This window comes from Melospiza georgiana, chromosome 2, assembly GCF_028018845.1.
Source record: "Melospiza georgiana isolate bMelGeo1 chromosome 2, bMelGeo1.pri, whole genome shotgun sequence".
Classification (NCBI taxonomy): Eukaryota; Metazoa; Chordata; class Aves; order Passeriformes; family Passerellidae; genus Melospiza; species Melospiza georgiana.
The window spans coordinates 20,215,928-20,235,091 of NC_080431.1; the positions used below are offsets into that span (position 1 = coordinate 20,215,928).

Here is a 19,164-nt window from a genome sequence, read left to right on the forward strand (position 1 = left end):
TGGGACCTTGACACTGTTCAGACTAATAAGCACATGCTTGACTAAGATTTGAACAGTGGTTGTAATTGCCATTGCATTATCTGCCTCTGCTGTGTAAAAACACTGGCAGGCCCACATTTTTTGACTTTTCAAGGAGGAAATTCAAGATGTCAAGATGTGCCTTCACAGACTGCGGGGTTCTTACATTGTCCATTTCTTTTCACACACTACCTCCCCTCCTTTGGATCACTTCTGACAATGTAATGACACAGCTTGAGTTCTGCGGCATTTCACAGCAAGCTCTAAAAACTTATCTTCCTCATAGAGGGCAGAAGGAGGTATCTGCAGACCATAAAAGATTGCATTTGCATAGCTTAGATATTATCAGCTAACATGGAAATATAATATTCTTCCTTGTATCCCAGTAATATCTAACCCATCCTAATTTCCTGTTCTGAACATCAGAACATCTGTGGCAGCAAATACACCCCTCAACAAGTTGGAGATGCTGCACAGAGAGCTCCTGCACTCCATTCATGGGAGTTCCCATGAAATGGCTCCCATTAGATACCTGTCAGCAATCCTTCCCTTTCCATTGCTTCAGCCCACTCCCACTGCTTGATGCACAAGAAAAACAATGCTCTATAGCCAGACTTGAGTGAACAGCACAGCTCTTTAGGAGTTTGCATTGTCAAAGATACAGCTCTTTGTGTCTCTTGGAGAAAAAACACTGCCTCCCCAATTACATTTTAAAAATCCATTGTAGATTTTACTGGCACTGCTGCCAATGACAGAAACCACATTGTCAGTATGAAAGATGAAACCGCAACGTAACTAAGAATGAATGCCCACTTTTGTGCAAAAATGCAATCCTAGAAAGCTACAAAAACATGCAGAAACAACAGCTCTTTCATTTGGCCCTGATACTGCCCTCGTGTACAACCCAGAATAAGACAACCCCCTATCATCAGAGATGATCTCATCCAAGAGCAGCTCCTAGCAAGTTTTCTTGCATGGGAGGCTTTAACTGCCAGCCCTGATGCAGCCTGACTGGGAGCGGTGTTTGCTCAGCACATTCTGGTGGTTTCAGAGACAAAGCCAGCATTCCCAAGGCTGGAGATAATCAAGCAGATGAAGTCATGCACTCTGAATGCTCCAGAAAGAGAAATGGATGGTGGGGTGTGGAGGGTGGGTGTTGGAGGCAGGAATGGGGGACCACATTTAACATTACCACGCAGAAAAGTAGACAGGAAAAATGTTCCTCATGTAATGATTCACTACATTAATGACATGGTGACATTACCAATAGGATAGAATTTGAAAGAGTGAAGCATCTAATCCCAGGAGGAGTCAGACTGACAGGCAGCACATCTAAATGCAGGCACTACAATGCAGCACCTACGTGTTCTCCCCAAGGACAGATCTTTGGTGGCTGCAGACAGAGCCTAAAGCCAATGAGGTCCTCTCAGGGGCCTCAATTAAGCACCACCTTGTTATCATCCTCATCTCCTTTGAGGAAGATACTGCTAATGCCAGTCTACAGCACGTAGAAGTAAAAGGTGAAGCACATGCCTACAACAAACCCTTTCATTCAGAGCCTGCTCAGGGAGTAGGCCAGGGCAGAGAGGAGCACAGAGCAGTTCTCAGTAGTGATACTTCAAAGGCAGCCCCAGGTTGGGAAACAGGCTAGAATTAGATACTGATAACCACCAACATCTCAGAAAGCAACCGGTGTTTCAAGAGCCTTTGAGTTCAGCTACAACTGCTTAAGGGAAATAAGATTTCCAGCCTTTTCTAGAAACCCTGTACTAGCTGCTTAAAAACTGAAATCATTGTATTGACCTACCCCTGAACTCCTGTGACTTTTTTATATTCATCTCTGCCTGCAAGGCCTCCAGGGACGGATCTGGCTTCACACTGCAGCATATTTCTGGGGCTTACACTGCAATTATTATAATGGACATATTTCTCTTCAGATTCGGGGAGAGTGTGGTGAAAATCCTTCCCTTTCTCATGTGTTTTCAATCATGTTTTCCTCCTTCTTACACACACGCATCTCTTTCCAATTCAAAAATATATCATTTCCCTGCAGATAGCACAGCTGGATGGGTACAGCTCATTACTTTCTAAGAAGCTTCTTTTCTTCCAAATTCCCTATTTTTAGTTGAACCCTAGCCTTATGCTTTCTTCTGCCTGGGAAGGGATTATGGGCTTGGTCTCTGCTGCTGGATGGAAGTGTTACTATATTCCAGTTATCTGCTGCATATTAGATACAGCCACCTCTGGATAAACTGGAAATCTCCCAAGGGAGCATTTCTGAAGGAAAGCCCATGCCAGGTGCCAGGCCAGAATTTCTCTCCTTGCGAGACAGGCAGCTGCAGTCAGGCTCAATTCTCCTATTGCCACTGATATGGCAGCATGAAACTTCAGCAGAGAAAACATTTACACTTCAGCATTCCAGCCACAGATAAGACACAGCTAGCATCTCTGTTGTCAAACATCCTGCTGTCTCTTGCCACACTGATTTCACCCCGTGCTGGGTCTAGTGGCACAGTCCCAGCACTAATGAAGTTAATGGGAGTTTCACCAGTGGATTCAAGAGGGCTGAAATTTCACACTGACTCTTCAGTCATAAAATTCCCTCTGCTCACCTCTGAGCTTAACAACTGTGCCCGTTACACCCAGCATGGAGGATCTGGGGTTGATCCAATATCCTTTTAAGTTAATGGAAAGGCTCCCACTAACTTTAATGAGGACAGAGACAGATGAGTTAGTGGATGAGAGCATTTTATTTGAGAAAGGGAAGATGATGTTTCACAGCCACTTACATTGTCTTTTTAACCCCTCATGTACTATTTCTGTGCTTCTCTAATCCCCTGCGTTGATGTCACTTGTTGCCAAAAATGATTTTGCAACAGTGAGAGAACATTATAAGCATACAGGTTTTTACTCTTCTCTCCTCCTACCACTTAATGTGAGCAGTAACAATGAGAAAGTTGGACTATCAACAGAAGCATTCAGGAGAGAAAAATACAGATGTAAAAATGCACTAGAAAAAAATTGTCTGTGTAACCATGCTTGAGAGTATGCCACAGCCTCAGTTATGCCTGCAGCTCACAGCGACCTCTCTGTATTAAGGCAATGTCTTTTGTTGGGAGCACACATCAGTAACCAAAAAGCTGTGACAGCAGAGTTGTGCTTAAGAGAAAAGCATTACTTTTCTATCAGAACCAATCAATATACCTGATTTAATGCTCTTCCCTTTCTGTGTGAATATCAGTGGAGGCTCATTCCTCATCCTGATCTTTATTGCCCATCCCCACCCCATGCTTGCTGCATGAAAAACTCACACTCGTGTTTCTCTTGTTCTTCCTGTGATCAGTTTTTCTTCAAATCATGATCAGCTTTTCTTCAAATACCATTCCACAGGGCACCTTTTTAAAAAGGGCTAACTTAATACTTATTCTTAGTACCACCCATTTGTTTTAAAGGCCAGTCTTAGAACTGTGAAGCAGTTTCTTTAGTTCTGGATGAAGCAAGATGGGAGAAAACAGTTGCATTGATAATCCAGGCAAAAGTAGGTCTGATTCAAGTCTCAGAGACTGTTGGAAGACTGTGAATATCAGCGATGGCACACATCCCATGTGAATATCTTACAAACCTTCACTGTGGTTCCCCCCAACCAGTAGCATGAAACTGGGCTTTTACAAGTATTTCACAACTTTATTTTCACTGCTCTCTTTAAATCTTACCCTCAGTATTATGGCATGATTGATAACTGAGCAGAAAGCCTCAAGGCCACGTGAATGGTGGAAATGATAATCACAGTTACCTGAAGCATCAGCCTGTGGGTTTTAATGCTGTGGCACTGAAGGGAAACACATTTCAGCCCCAGAGTTCCCACTCCAAGGCCCCATGTCTCCATTTTCTAATTTTTTGGATCCCAAGAATATTCTCAGAGCAATGTATTCAAAATGGAAATGAATAATCACCAGCTTAACAACAGTCATTAATCCCCTGTAAGCACGCTTCTGCATGAATCTATTAATTCTCATTTCCAAGTTTTCAGAATTAAAGTGTTTGATACAGCACATGCTACTTATTCCCTTTAATTAAACAGCCCCCCACTGCTAAAACGGGTGAAACGTTTCATCAGTCAAGAGCACGCACAGCCCTCATGAAGAAAGTTTCTGGGCTTGCCTGACACACAATAAAATATGCTGACAATTCAGCATCAGCTGAAGTTTCTTAGCTCACCTTAAATCCCACTTGTGGCAGAAGCAGCAGGGGAATTAATTCCCTGCCTTCTTTACAACATGTACCTTAAGAGAGAATTGCACAGTTCAGATTTATATTGAATGTGTGTACCCTCTGTACCCTTCTTCACAGCCTGAAGGGTGGCTGTGATCAACAGCAAGAAGAAATGATGAATAACATCACTGAGGACCTGAATGACAGCAAATCAGTGACCTACAGGAAACTTTTTTGCATCACCAAAGCAATTCCACATGAACAAATATCTATTCATGTGATGAATCCATGTAATTTGCCACTTGGTAACTCTGGCAATAAATTTGAGTAGCAAAGGGATACACTACCTAAGCAGTGCTGAAAAAGGAAGAGACTAGCTGTGTTTATACTCTTCAGTGCTGCAAAGCATGTGGAAGAACAGGAGCTCTAACAAGCCAATGGCAGAAAATGCACAGTACCATTTAATTTTTCTAATTCCTGATGTAATTACATTTTGGGTGGCATATAGAAAGCATATATAGAGTGTACAGAAGTAATCTTATGATATTTGTGCTTCATTATTGTTTTCATAAATAGTAAATGGAAATGTACCACTCTGTTGAGAAGGTGGATGGACCTTCACACATTCAAGACCAGCTGAAGTTTGTAGAGGCTTTTTAAATGGTGTTTCATAAGTAGGGCCCAAGGTTGAGCTTTCATCTTTGCATGTGATTGAGAAATCTCACAAACTGAGCACACAGATACAAGAGGGCACAACAGTGAATGCACTGGGGTTGTAGGGGATCATTTGACATGGGTGCCTCACATCCAAGCAGGACTGTGACCCTGCTTGCTCAGAGGAGCTTAGGACTAGAGGAAAGCAAAAAGGAGAGTTTGGCATGGAGCAAGACACTCGCTCAAAGGAGCCCAGGCATTTGAGGAAGTCATGTTTTTGAGCCCAGAACTGAAAAATGGTGATTCCCTTGAGACTTTAAAGTTTTTAGGTCACTTTGAACAAGCTTCCTATAAGTGTGTGCAATGCAAGTCATTCCTGAAAATCCCAGAGGCCTAACACCATCTGCTTGATGGAATCAGATTACAAGGAAAACTTGGGTCATTCAAAAAACATCAACTAATAACAAAGTCATCTCTGGCAGTCCCAGTGGACTGCAGTGTAGGAGGATGTGAATCACTGAAGACATGGGAAAATGGCAGCAAGAGAAAGAAAAAAAGACCAGTTTGCAGCAGATAAACAGGTGAAACCTCACTAAATTCTTGTCTATTAAAATCTTTGTCAAACTAAAGCAGTTGTCAGGATCTGATTCCTGCCTGGAAACTCCCTGCTCTTTTAAGTATCCAGCCCCCAATACTAAATATCTTCTAATGATTACTGCAATATGAAGCTTATGAAGCTAGCCAGTTCCAAGCAGTAGGGAAGAAAGGAACATCACTAAGCAGCAAGCTTAATGCTTCTTCTTAAAGACAAGCTGAAAGAGAACTCAAGAGGAACAAACTGTCAAACTTCAGCTACAGTTGTGTTGTATTGCTATACCACCAGAAAGATAAAAAAGATCATGGATCAAAATCAAGGAGATAAAGGAATTGAAAGCAATCATTCCTAATCTCTTTCATACACTGAAAAAATTTTTCACTACCATGGTGCAACAAGTGACAATCTCAAAGGCAAGTCCTGAAACTGGGAATATATGTGACACTGTCTTCTCTGTAATTCCAAAAGACTCGAGAAAAATATGTTTCTACATAAATACAGGCTGGGCATGACCTGGTAACATGCACATTGCAGCTCAGAAAGTTAATGGTTCTGGGTTGCATCAAAAGCAGCGTAGGCAGCAGGGCAAGGGAGGGGATTCTGCTCCCCTCCTCTGCTCTACTCTGAGACCCTATCTGGAGAGCTGCATCCAGCACAGGGAAGATGGGGACCTACTGGAGCTCAGAGGGGGACTGCAAACACAACCAGGGGGCTGGAACACCTCACCTAGGAAAACAGGCTGAGAGAATCTGGGTTGTTCAGCCTGGAGAAGAGAAGGCTCTGGGGAGACATTATAGCTCCTTCCCGTGACTAAAGGGAGCTGACAAGAGAGCTGCAGAGGGACCTCTCACAAGGGGTGTAGTGACAGGACATCTTTAAACTGAAAGATGTAGATTTAGATTAGATATTAGGAAGAAATTATTTACTTGTGAGGGTGGTGGGGCACTGCAACAGATTCCCCCAGAGAAGCTGTGGATCCCTGCAAGTGTCTAAGACAGACTGGATGGGGTTTTGAGCAAACTGGTCTAAAGGAAGGCGTCCCTGCCCACGGCAGGGGGTTGGAACTAGATGATCTTTAAGGTCCCTTCCAACCAAAACCATTATGTGATTCTTTGAGACATCCAGAATTTATTTTTAATATTGGCTTACTATAGATGAAGAAAACTTGCAAAATCTCTATGGAATAGGAATGTAAGGTCCAAGTGCATAGGCACAGTAACATCACAGTGTTCCTTAAAGACCTGGAACATTATTTAAAGGTGAAATAAACTGAGAAAACAAATAACATTCTTGTTTTCTCCAGCTTGAGGCTTTTAAGTCCTAAAGTATAATATTCTTTAAATTCTTACTATTAAGGTTTTATCCAATAAAAATATCTAACACTTAAAACACATTCCCCTAGGTAGGATCAAATAACATTAGACAAGGGAGCTCTGAAGTTGGAGGGCTGAGTTTTAATAACTAGAAAATCTGAGAAAAGCCACAGTAATTCTACAGCAGAAAACTTAGGAAGCCAGATTCAGATAAAGAACAGTGCAATAGTTCATACTGAAGTAAGCATGAAATCCCCTTTCATATAACATTCTCTTTGCAGATTTGGCATTATCTTCACTCTTTATATGAGAGGTTGGTAAAGTAAATATGCCTCGCCTAAGATAGTTTAGAAAACACAGATATATAATTTAGTCAGCTGCTCTGGAATACAAGTTAACATTTCTGATCTCCTATATCATCTAAAATTAGGCCTCTTAAAATCATAAGTGTAAGGGCCTTAATACCTTCTGATATCAAACAGAAGTCAGGAAGAAATGAATTGTATTAGAGTTTGAGCCAAAGCCAAGTGCAGTCATTTTGATCTTTCCATTGAATTTCAGCCAGCCTTGGTATAAGCCCTTAGAGAACATGTAAAGTAAATGTTGATGCTCTTTGTGGTTATTGCATAATGTTGAGAGGTTCTTTGCAAATAATTTCCTTTTTCTGCATCTCAAGTTCGTGGCCACTGTCCATTAAAAACAAAAGCATTCTCAAACTAACAATCAGGGTGCCAGATAATGTATATGTGTGCTTCTCAGTGTAGGCAGCATCACTGAGGAGCAGGGATTTTTGTCTGCGCTCACATAACAATAGACAAATCTTGCTGAAACATGCCTGTATGCCATGCTTGCTTAACAAATATATATATCTATATATATATATATATATATATAGATATATATATTCAAAACATGCGGCAAGTGTAAATTGTAATCATTTAAGAGAAGACAGTACCAAGACTGGCCAGTTTCCTGAGTTTTGGGGGAAGAAATTCAGAGGGAGGGAAGGGAAGTACTGTCAAACCTCTCTATCAGCTGGAAAGGATAAGGATTACAGGAAGGGTGAATGACATTCAGAGAAAAATAACATCTTCATTAATTTTTCCTCTTTTTTTCAGTACCTGTCTTTCATCTTAGATGAGCATAAAAAATCTATAGCTCTCTAGATCACAATTTCCCGTGACTTAATTTCAAGACTGTTCTTCCTAATGCCTGCTGACAGAGATAAAACCTTCTGGAAAAATCTCTCTGCTTTCTTTTTCAGGCCAGTAAAAGACAGCTTTCATGACTGGGAAGCACAGCAGCTGAAAGCCCAGGGGAGGACTAGTTCAGAGCACCCTGCTAAGAGTTCATAACTCACTTGCTCCTACCCTGACCGGGAAGAGATGGGTCCCATTCAAACGTACAAGGCCTCACAAGGACTGATGAGGAACCAGCAAAGAGACCAGCTCAACCAGTATCACTAACAAGAAAGGTGTATTTTAGCTCAGATTCACATGCTCTCACTTTAAAAATAAGAATCACAGTCAGTGTTTTTAAGGCCCTGCATCCCCCTCATGTATGTGTACTGGTAAGTCTGCTGTTATAACTGCATAAATAGGAGGGCGACAACAGACATTAAGACCTCTTCACTGAAAAAGAGATGATTCAGAATTGACACACACCATTATTTCACATCTCCTCAACAAGTTTTATGCTTCAGCAGCTCCCAATCCAACTCATATCCATGCTTTTGTCAAATGACTTAGTATTGACCGATAGCTTCATACTGCTCTTCCACCAGGGATGTAGAGTCTAGGACTATGTGGATTACACTCATGCTCAAGGGTAATCAAACCTTTCTCTGGTGACTAGTCTGATATGGAAAGGCTTGCACTGATTTTGAGTGGCGAACTGAGTCAGTTCTCAAACAAATAAAATCTGAAGCAGTCTTTTAAATGGAGGGAAAGTAAACATGCACACACACACATCTATCTGGGACAAAGGGGATTTCTTAGATGTCTTCATTTCCGGCTGCAGAGGCCGACTGCTTATTCAAGCCCACTGCTATTTATATCCCGCCTCTGTGTCTTGAGAGAAAAAGCACAAACTTCTTTAGAGTGAAACTGAAGTTTCTCTGGCCTGGGCCTGCTGAGCCCAGTCCCTTAGCAAATGCCTTGTGCAATCATTTTGAACTCCACTCCAGCTCACTGGTGCAAACACATACACCACTCCATTCGTGTGGGTGAGCACACTCCCAACGGTGCTGTCACCAGTCCTTTCATGCTGCTTCATTTCCATGGCTCCTTGGTGTATGCTCTTTGTCTGCTCTCCATCATCACTGTACAGTGCATAACAATTACTTTGGCTCCTCTTTTCAGTTTGAGCTGTTCCTTCCTTTTATATGTGGGCTGGAGGCTATTTTTCATTTTCAATTAAAGGGCTTTGTTTATGATATCAGGTTTTGAATGAAGATTTTATAGCACACACCATAATTGTAACAGTCCCAATAAATAGCACAAACTGGCATTTACAGCTATAACACAGTATTATAGTTACATGCCAGTGTAAAAACTCCACTATATCAGCCTAAATATGGATTGATGCATTCAAGCAAATCACATCTCAAAAGCTGCTACTGCTGAATTGCAACTCTCTTGGAGGAATCCTTGCTATTCTTTCTGTTCAGTGCTGGAAAATACCAGCCGGTAGATCAAGAAGAAACTTCAGTAAGGAAGAAAGAAGGGATGGGCCAACACTCCCAAATACCAACATAAGAATTTCACTGCCCCTGTTTTGATGAGCATGCTGTATGGCATTTGTGGTAAATATGCTGGAATACTGGCCGTGTGTTTTCCCACTCCCCATTTCAGAATTGCAGATGTTTAGCCTGTCTGAGCACCTTCCACAGTGAGAACACATGCACCGAAGCTCCAAAGTCAAGCTGCTGATTCAAGTGGGCATTGCACCATCCAATAACCACCTCTGTGAGCAAGAACAGGTTTGCTCAGGCCATATAGTTATTTGCTTGATTATCTGTTCCCTGATGTTCCCACAGCACAAATACAGCTCCATGCACGGAAGTGGGCCTGCTCCTCTGCAATCTGAGGGTGTAAGGGTGAAGTGTGGAGCAAAGCAATCATTCCTCTTCATTAGGCAGGCTCTGAATATTAAAGCTTGTAAATGAAAGGAGAGTAGAAATACTTGAACACAAGAAGGAGATGAAAAACTGAAGCAGCTCTAGGGCACAAGAGAAAACAGGTGAGAAAAGCAAAAAAGCAGAATAGAAGACCAAGCACAAATGAGGCAGGAAGACAAGGCATGAATAAAACACAGGACAAGCAGGATTCCTGGAAGCTCAACCAGCTTCAATGAAAATTATGCTGGACCACATGCAACTGCACTAGGAAAAATACAAGACAAATTATATATCTGAGTCATCATAAAAGCAAAATCATTGCAGTTAACAGTAAAATAATAAAAATTCAAGCGAGGTGACTGTGTGGTGCCCTACCCTCAAAGATTCAGATCTGTACTACGCACAGCTAGATTTCAGATATATTCCTGAAGGAGGTTGGGCTTGTTTTTCAGAAATTCTAAGACTATTGCAGAATTAACATCCTGCTACTGCTGAAGAAAGCAATCTCCTCCTTCCATAAGTAACCAAATAGTTCCTGACATTGCATTATATAATGAGCTCCTCCATTTTTACAGTTTTAGAATGATTTGCAAGCTTTTACTACAGGGCATTTAATTTAAACCAGAAGGGTAATCTGTTCCCTCTTTTTCTTTGTTTCTTTTCTAAAGATCGGCCAGAGTTCATTCTATTAGGACAAAGTGCTTCCCAGAACTATCATGAAGGAGGAAAGCACCTTTGGCTCTTATTTCCCCAACACAGGATAATGCAATTCAACATGAAGAGTATTATTTCCCAAGAAGCCAATACTGGATGGAAAGGCCATTGTTCCAAATGATCCACAAAGTTCCAGAACAGCAGCCAAAGACCAGAAGACTTTCCAGGAACTAAAAAGACTGTAAAGACAGATGCACATGTATTTCTAAGGAAAAATATTGGAGAGAGAAAAAAAAAAAAAAGACAAATCTGATGCTAATTTAAGGAGACAAGTCTCCAAGACCGCTGTTAAACAATATGGGATGTTGCCATGGAGGGGCCCATGACTGCTAATCTAATGCTCATCACATGGCAAAGGACTGAGTTGAGACTGCTCAGGCTTCTAATTTTTATAGAAATAGTAATATTAAAGAGCATCAGAAGGCTGACAATATAGATATAGTCACATACCACACCAGAAATGCCAGCTAAAATGAAGACCTATTTCTCTTGAACTTTTCTGAACTTCATAGCAGAATGATTACACAGAGACAAGCCAGAGAAGTAGCACATCTGATCTCTGTTAGCACAAGAAAAACTCTGAGACATATTAACACCCAACACTGATAATGTCAGCATGCACTGCTAAATTAGTAAGGGCAAAGGACAAACATAACTAGGTCTAATGAGTTCTCTGTGTCATCCACCCATTCCTGGTGGGTTCTTCAACACCTTGTTCTTCTCTTCACACTGCACTCTGTGCTTAGCCCAACCTAGTTACACAAGAGCCTTGACACTACGGAAATCTCTTCTAACATAATCACAGCTGCCCTGTCTTTGGTGGAGACAGGTCGTGGCAGCACAGAGACAGGCCAATGCCAGTGCTAAACCAAGGAACATGAATTAACACCCCACTTTTCACAGGGACATAAATCTGCAAGGATTTTCATTAGGAAAGCTGTCATAAACACCAGAACACTTAATTTTTCTGGGGCCTCAACATGCACATTCTCTCCTGCAGTAATTCCTGTGAATTTACTTAAGTATAAACACACTGTACACCTAAAAAGGGTTAAGTTTCACTTCTACAAATTAGCTATGTATATAAATGAAAATAAACATCCTAATTCTACAAAGAGAACCATCAAGACACTTGGTTAATGATGCCAGAGCCTGTTGTCTCTAACTGTCTGCTGGTGCCCTTACCTGCAGTTCTTTATGGCTGTATTATCATCACCATCATCTCTGGACTTAGTATTCCAAACATACCAGCTGCCCACAACTGAAGGGCTTCTTTGCATTACCAATTATAATTGCACTGAATGCACTACTGGTTCTGTGACATAAAAAGGAATTAAAAAAAAACACCTCATCAAGCTTATTTCAACTTGAGAGAGTTGAACCCAGGTGAAAAACTAAGGCAGTAACCCGCAGAACCCACTAATTAATTACCATATAGATGTATGTATCCAATCTAATGGAGATCAAAATTTAAAAAAAAAAAAGTAGCCTATTATTCACCACCAGTTTCAATTACAGGTGGGAGAATAATTCCACTTAACAGATTCCCTGTGGCCTGACCCACACCCAAGAGATGTTTTTTGGGAAGAAGCTTAGAAGCAAAATCTGGCTTGAAAACTGGAGCAAGGCACCTCTTTTGAAGTCTTCCCTCAAAAATCAAAACAAAAAGCCCCACCACCAACAAAGCAGTCCCCAAAATCCCAGCTCTCCCATTCTGAAGATGACTATTTTCTATAGTAAGACATTGAGATCAACAGCTTTATCCATCCATTCCTTCAATAAAATGGACTAAATCAGCATTATTTTGGTAATCTTTGTATTACTTCATGCACTCATGCCATATGATGTCAGGCTAAATTTCAAAGAAAATCCATTTAAGAAAATAGAAAAGAACATTTCTTACCTGTTACTTTTTCCTCAAAACTGTGGACTCCCACTGCTGAAGATAATCTGTCAAGTTAGAGTCTTCTTTCTTCTTTCTTTTTGTTTAACCTCCCACTCTTCAACCATTTAATATTACCACATGGGAAAGAAAATGCAAGGAAAAACTTGTCTAATGTGTCAATGGCTACATGCCACTTCTATTAGTCAGCTTCTGTATCAGCCTGGGTGGATAGTTCAAGTAACAACAGGGGAAACATCCTATTTTCTAACAAGAAAAGACACACTAAGAATATGCCAGAAAAAAAATTACATTTTAAAATACAAAAAGAGCATAGAGTTCCAGCAGCACACAGAAGACCAGAAAATACTACAGTTTTAACTATACCATATATAAATTATTTTTCACATTAAGTCAATTTATGCCAAAAAACATTATGTGTTGATTTCTCCAACAAATTATAACTATATCCAACAACATGAACGCCCATCCAAAAAAGAGAAAAAGACAGCAAGCTATTGCTTTTGCAAGACAATGGCACAAGAACATACATTAGGCCTTGTTATCACATACTAAAGCTGGTGCACACTTGGGTTGCAATTGCAGTATACTTTCTAGAAGATTATTGCACAACTGATTTACTTGTTAATCAAAATAGTGAATGAATGGTAGCATTTACTTGCATCCTTTCATTCATGTGGCACAGGTAATGCCCTTCAGGACTGTGCATGCTGTACTCTTGCTGGCTTGCACTTTTCCACTTCACAAAAAAGGCACTGAATTTTGAATGTACTGAAAAGAAATTAATAGGAAAGTTCACAGTTCCTAGAGCATTTTAAGAGATCAGTGTTACTTCAGCAATACAATTTCCACAGCTTATTATATGCTAACAAGCTTCCATTTAAAAATGAGTCATCCCATCCCACTGGAGTAAGAAAACAGAACCTGTCAGATCCAGATTGTAGCAACTGCCCAAGTTTCATTTACCTCTGAAGCACTGAATTAAACTACCTTAAGATCAAGGAGAAATCAAAGTCCTTACAGTTATTTAGTAGCTTTTGCCAAGTAAATTGTCAACCTAGTTCAACGGACCTGTAATCCATTTTCTAGTTTTTTATTTATAATTTAGGCAAAAATCTGACTCATTTTTATAGGTGAAATTGTATGGTGGCATTTTGAAAGTACTTAAGTACTTCAACTTTGTGCTGTAACAGAAGCTATTGTTCTAAGTGTGGAAGATCTCTATTTCCTCATAGTGAAACCATTAAACTAGACACCAAACTTTACAGTACAGAAAAGCTGCAATAAAGGTTTGGAGGAACAGCTGTAAACTTTAAGGATTTAATATACCTTCATGAGACATGAAGATCTGCATGGAGAACACTAAGCAGAACCATTCAAGTGTGGGACATCAGAGTTTGTTCACGCAGTCAAAGATGTTTAATACCCAACTGCATGTCTTCATTGCCTCTTCTCAAAAAAGAGTAAGCAAATCCTTTGCTTTTGCAACACTGTAGGTCCATGTGAGTTTACCTGGCATATTCTCAGTGCACTTGTATATTAATCCTTTACTAATTTGTCCCCAACTAATATGTGATATCACAAACAGTCAAGATAACATCAAGTGGGAGTTTGTCATCAAGCTCCCAGAGCTAAAATTATAAACATGGACCTAAAGTTTCTGCCACTGTGTGGAAACTGTTATGGATTCACAAGTCATTCACATTCCTCCAAAGACACCAGCAAGGCAAGAAAACATTAACAGCTGTACAGGAATGAGAAGTACTTAGAAGTACAACTTAAGCACCTGTATGAATCAGGTAGGATGGCAAAAGCCAGACTAAACACCATAAAGAAAAATCACAACTTCTACTCCATCAGAAATTATTTGAGCCTTTAATGAATATTGTAAGCAAAGAAATTCAGGTCACCATAACTCTGCTCATATTTAAAAAAAAAATGCCACCCCCACCACAAGCTTTGACAAAGAGGCTCTAAGTAGTCAAAAAATAAAGGTGAGATTTTGTCAAGTAATTGAAAGGTGAGTATAAAATAGGGAAATAATAATAAAATCCACATCTATTGCCCCTTTATGAAGCATATAGTACTGAAGATTATTAATGCTTAGGCCAAGTCCAACAAATGAGATCAAAAGGGCAGGAAAAGGTGGCAAAATTTGTATGAACATATCTTAATAATGATGGGAACAACTGAAGAGCTATTAATGAGCCTGTTGAATGGGAAGCATGCTGACAAAAAACAGCATGGGAAAAACCAAGGTGAGACTTACTTGAAAAAAAAGAAAAGAAATTACTTGAGCTAGTAATTTACAAGTCATAAACTAACTAACTGCTTCCAAAACAAAGTACTTTACAATTTACACCTCAAGACACAGAAGTTGTTTACAGAGGATGAGGTAACAAAAACAAGCAAAGAAAATTTGATAAATCCATTAAAATATAAAGCATATAGTAAAACCCTCATTCAGATGTCTATTTGATTTAGTTCTAAGCTCCTAAGACTAGAATGGAGTTAGGAACCAAGAGAGCTTGTAAAAATGCACTCTAGAAAAAAAGAGTAAAAAAGATTCCAAGAGGCATGTGAAGGCTCCTGAAACAGGAAACATAGAGAATATTTCACCAAAAAATGAACATGGGGCATGAAACAGTAATTAATCTGTTTACTGAAAAGGTAAACCATTCCCATATATAATTTCTGCAAATACTACCAAGAGACAATAAGACTGAAAAGCAATTCACTCAAACTGAAAATGCTCATACAACATATAGCTGACTTTCTTAATATTATTGCCATACCCGGTACATGCTTCGATTCACCTAAAGAAAAAACTAGGTATTAGAAGGCAAATCCCTACATTCTCTGCAGAATTCACTCATGAACTTTAAGAGGCCCACTGTGGAGTCTTTCTGTAGGTAAGGTGTAAACAACTGGTAATCCTCACCAACTTCCTAAGGAAAACTTTTATCTTCTTAGAAGACAGTCATGGGGTAGGTGCTCTTCAGGATAATGCATGATCATTTTGGATTGCTCTGTATCACTGCTTTCTTTCCTTAAGCTTTACCAAGCACAAGTGTCACTGCCCAGTTATTAGTTAATGCACATACAGAAAAATACATTTTTTAGTTTCAGCACAAGCTGTCAATTCAGAAAATCTTACAGAAATAAGATTTCAAGAGTGGTGGAAAAACAGTATGTGCATAGAACTTCAGAAATTGTACTTGCCTCTTGGATTTGAGCAAGACTGCAGTTCATTGGCAAAGGTGCCAGGGCAGTCTCCTGGCAGTGGCATGATTTACCCCTAAGCAAGTCAGACAGTGCTGGTATCTGCTTAACCTGCTCTAGTTATATACAGAGGTAGTTGCACTACTACTGGCTGAAACACAGAATAGTAAGAAATTTGTTTTAATAGCAAAGAGGTACCAGGAAATAGGTCCATCTTGCAGATTTCATTAAAGCTATGAATGGACTTAATTATCACAGAAACAAGAAACACAGAGCTCAAAAGACACTGCCTCATATCAAAACTGTCCTCTGCAGTCGCAGATGATTTTTTAGGCCACACAAATTCCAAGACAAACAAATTAATTATTTACTCTATTTCACCTTGCTAAAATAACACCAGGACTACCACCCAAGGATAAATCCAGTACTCCATCATGACGTAATACCTTTTTTATTACAATATCCAAAAAACTGAGTATGCAAGATTTTGAGATCTCATGATCCGTTCTTCAATCTCAGGAATGTGCCATCTAAAGACTGTATATTTAAACCATAAAGGAGTTTAAATGTAAAGAAAAGAGAAAAATGCATTTTCTTCATAAACATTCTGTGTGTCTCTTCCTACCAACCACGCCATCCTCTGTAAAACCCGAAGATTTCTTTCTGTAAAGCAAATATATATATAGTGTTGGTAGCCCGCCCCACCCTGTCCCAAGATCAGTTTTTATTAGTCTTCTGTATTAGTGTCAACAATCAGCTACAGATACATATTACTTTGAGAATTAAATACATAATCGTTTAATTCAAACAAGCAGAAGGGCAAGAGGAAAAAGCATTATGTGGATGGCACATTTGGTTGTAGATTACCAAAACATTCAGCCTTTACAATTCAATTATTCTTTCTCTAGTAATCAACTTTCAAATAAAATTTCTCTTTGTTGCAATTACAGACCAAAATACACTAGTTTTCTTTTACTACAATCTTACCATAGTAGTTTAAGAAGTACTATTACAAAATGCTTTTAATTAGTGTACTCTTTACGAAGAGTCAGAGAGGCAATGTAACAGCAGAGTACAGTGTAAAGAGTGCTTCTAGGAACTAGGAGGTTTTGTATTATCCTACTCGGTAAGCGATAGAGCTACAGAACTCACAGCCACAACTGTTATGTCTACTCTCTCTCACTTAAGCAGCTGCAGCTTCAGTGCATTCAAACTGTGCCCGATGTCTCTGAAGGGAGAGTTCTGCCTGCATGAGCAGTCTGAACAGATTAACACTGGTTTGAATTGAAAACGCCCCTCCTTGATCTGAGCTAACTATGTAAACGTACACAGGAGAGGGGCGTTTTGAACTCTGCTGGGAAGGTGAGTGCTCGCCACGGCCACCCAAGGGAAACTCTCAACCTGAAGAGAGGTGGTCAGAGGTTAACAAAACTGGAACACAAAGAGAGGCAAACAAAAAAAAAAAAGGACAAACAGCAACTGACAGAGCAAACACTTTAGAAAGAGCCTATTCCTTAAGCCTGCTTCAGATATTGCTCTGCTCTATAAAAGTGAATTTAGGACCTAAGGCTTGTAAGTTATAAGAGGCCCAGGTGGCCAAGTCCATCTTCAACGTCACTGAAGTGCTTTCACAAGATATAGCTTTTCCCCGTGTTCACTGGTGAAGATGGGAGCCTTTTTGTAGTGTTCCACCAACTCATCCATAGTATTAAATCGCCGCTGCCCAATACAATAGACATTGTCCACGAGCTGCACCTTGAAATGTTTGTTCTTCCCCGATGCCTTTAGAGATACTGAGAAGTCACTGGGCTGTTGAGAAGAATTGAGAAAGAAAGAAAAAATTACATAGAAGATAACAAAATGACAGCATAATTTTGCAATTTCAGGAACAAACTGTGTCATATAGTTGACAGTAATTTACATTAGCCACAGCTCGGTGCTTTAGCTCCTTAAGAAACCCAATAGCCTATTATTCAATAAATAATTACCATTGTTATTAACGTGAGCAGTTAAGTCAGTTAAGTGAAAGCTCCCCAGATGCACAGTTTGAAGCTGCCAATTACATGACTAAACTGCAAATATTATCTTAGTTACTCAATCTAGAAGCGCAAGAATGTCAAGGAGAAGGGAAGAATTTTTATCATGCATGTCTTTCTCACTAGAGTGCCCAGGAGAAAACAATTACTGCAATATTGCTTGGGCGAGATGAAGAAAATCCCCCTTCGCTTTTTTTAAAGCCGTGACCACTAGAGGGCCATTCTTGCTTTGCATTGCAAAAGACAAAAACACACCTTTAATCTTCATTACCACATGCACAGGGAATAATTTCTCCCATTGAGTACATTTTCTTTGTAAAACAAGATAAAGCTATAGAAAAAAACCACCGTACAAATCTCACCATCACACCACTACCCACAAAATACAGAATTTATGCACTAATTAAATTACTCAGGACATAAAAATTTCTAATGATAAATCTCTTCATCCTGGCAATCAGTTGCTTTAACAAGGCGAGAGCTGTCATCCAAACAGCCAGAATGAGACCATTCCACTTCCTTCACCACATGCCACATAGGAGGGTAGAAAGGACACAGTGTCCCTTGCTTCCAGCTGAACTCTGTCTCCAGCCACCTACTGCTGCTGGCTGGCCACAGAGATGGTGTAGGAGCCTGGGCAATAAGGATTTAATGTGCTGCTGTCTATGCCTCAAATACCAATGACCATTCAAGCAGGCAAGTTAGAGAAGGATGTGGCTGGAAAGGGGGGGATGTGCACGGGTAGGGCAGCACCCTTCTGGGGCCAATTTTCCTGTTCTGGTCCAAGCAGACCACACAACACAGAACAATGCAGGCATGGGAATGGGGTCAAGGAACAGGCAAGTCCAGCAGAGGGGGATCAAGACTACCAAAAGACCCTCAAAGCTCCCCCCATTTCCATAAAGATCCAGAAAAGTACTCATGCTGATTCATTAATATGAAGAGGAAGAAACCTAATCCTAGGGAGGGGAAAGCTTACCTGTAACCAGGTAGCCCCAAAAAGCCTTGGTGATGCATTGCCCAGGCCCTGGATACCCTGTTGGCTGGACTGATCCTGCATCCAGGGCTGCAGATCTCCTTTCCTCTGCCATCTGATCTCCCTTTCACTTTCTCTTTCTTCCCTCTTTTCTTTTATTATCGCTCTTACACTAGAGAGTAGGGGCAAAACATGAATTTCTATGCCAACTCCGTAGTTTGCTAATAAAACTTCACGAGCTTCTTTTGAACCCTTGTGGTTTCTGCCATTCTTTAATTAATCTTGGGTGCTCCCTTCCATGTAGGAGGGGGATATGACAGATAGGAGCACGGGTTTGCCCTGTGAGAGGTGTATGGAAGTAGGTGTCGCCAGCCAGAGTAAAATGAATAAAAAGAACACACTG

General features: G+C 40.2%; 1 protein-coding gene across 3 annotated transcripts in view; it reads right to left on the reverse strand.

Annotated features, from left to right (window-relative positions):
• Nucleotides 1-14,382: 14,382 nt before the first annotated feature.
• Nucleotides 14,383-19,164, reverse strand: part of NCK2 (NCK adaptor protein 2) — an 86,216-nt gene continuing 81,434 nt past the window's right edge. For all 3 annotated transcript variants that reach the window (XM_058019023.1, XM_058019021.1, XM_058019022.1), the window contains one exon: nucleotides 14,383-17,558. In XM_058019023.1, the coding sequence (XP_057875006.1) occupies nucleotides 17,364-17,558 (195 nt within the window). In that variant the 3' untranslated portion in view covers nucleotides 14,383-17,363. The remainder of the gene's footprint in view (nucleotides 17,559-19,164) is intronic.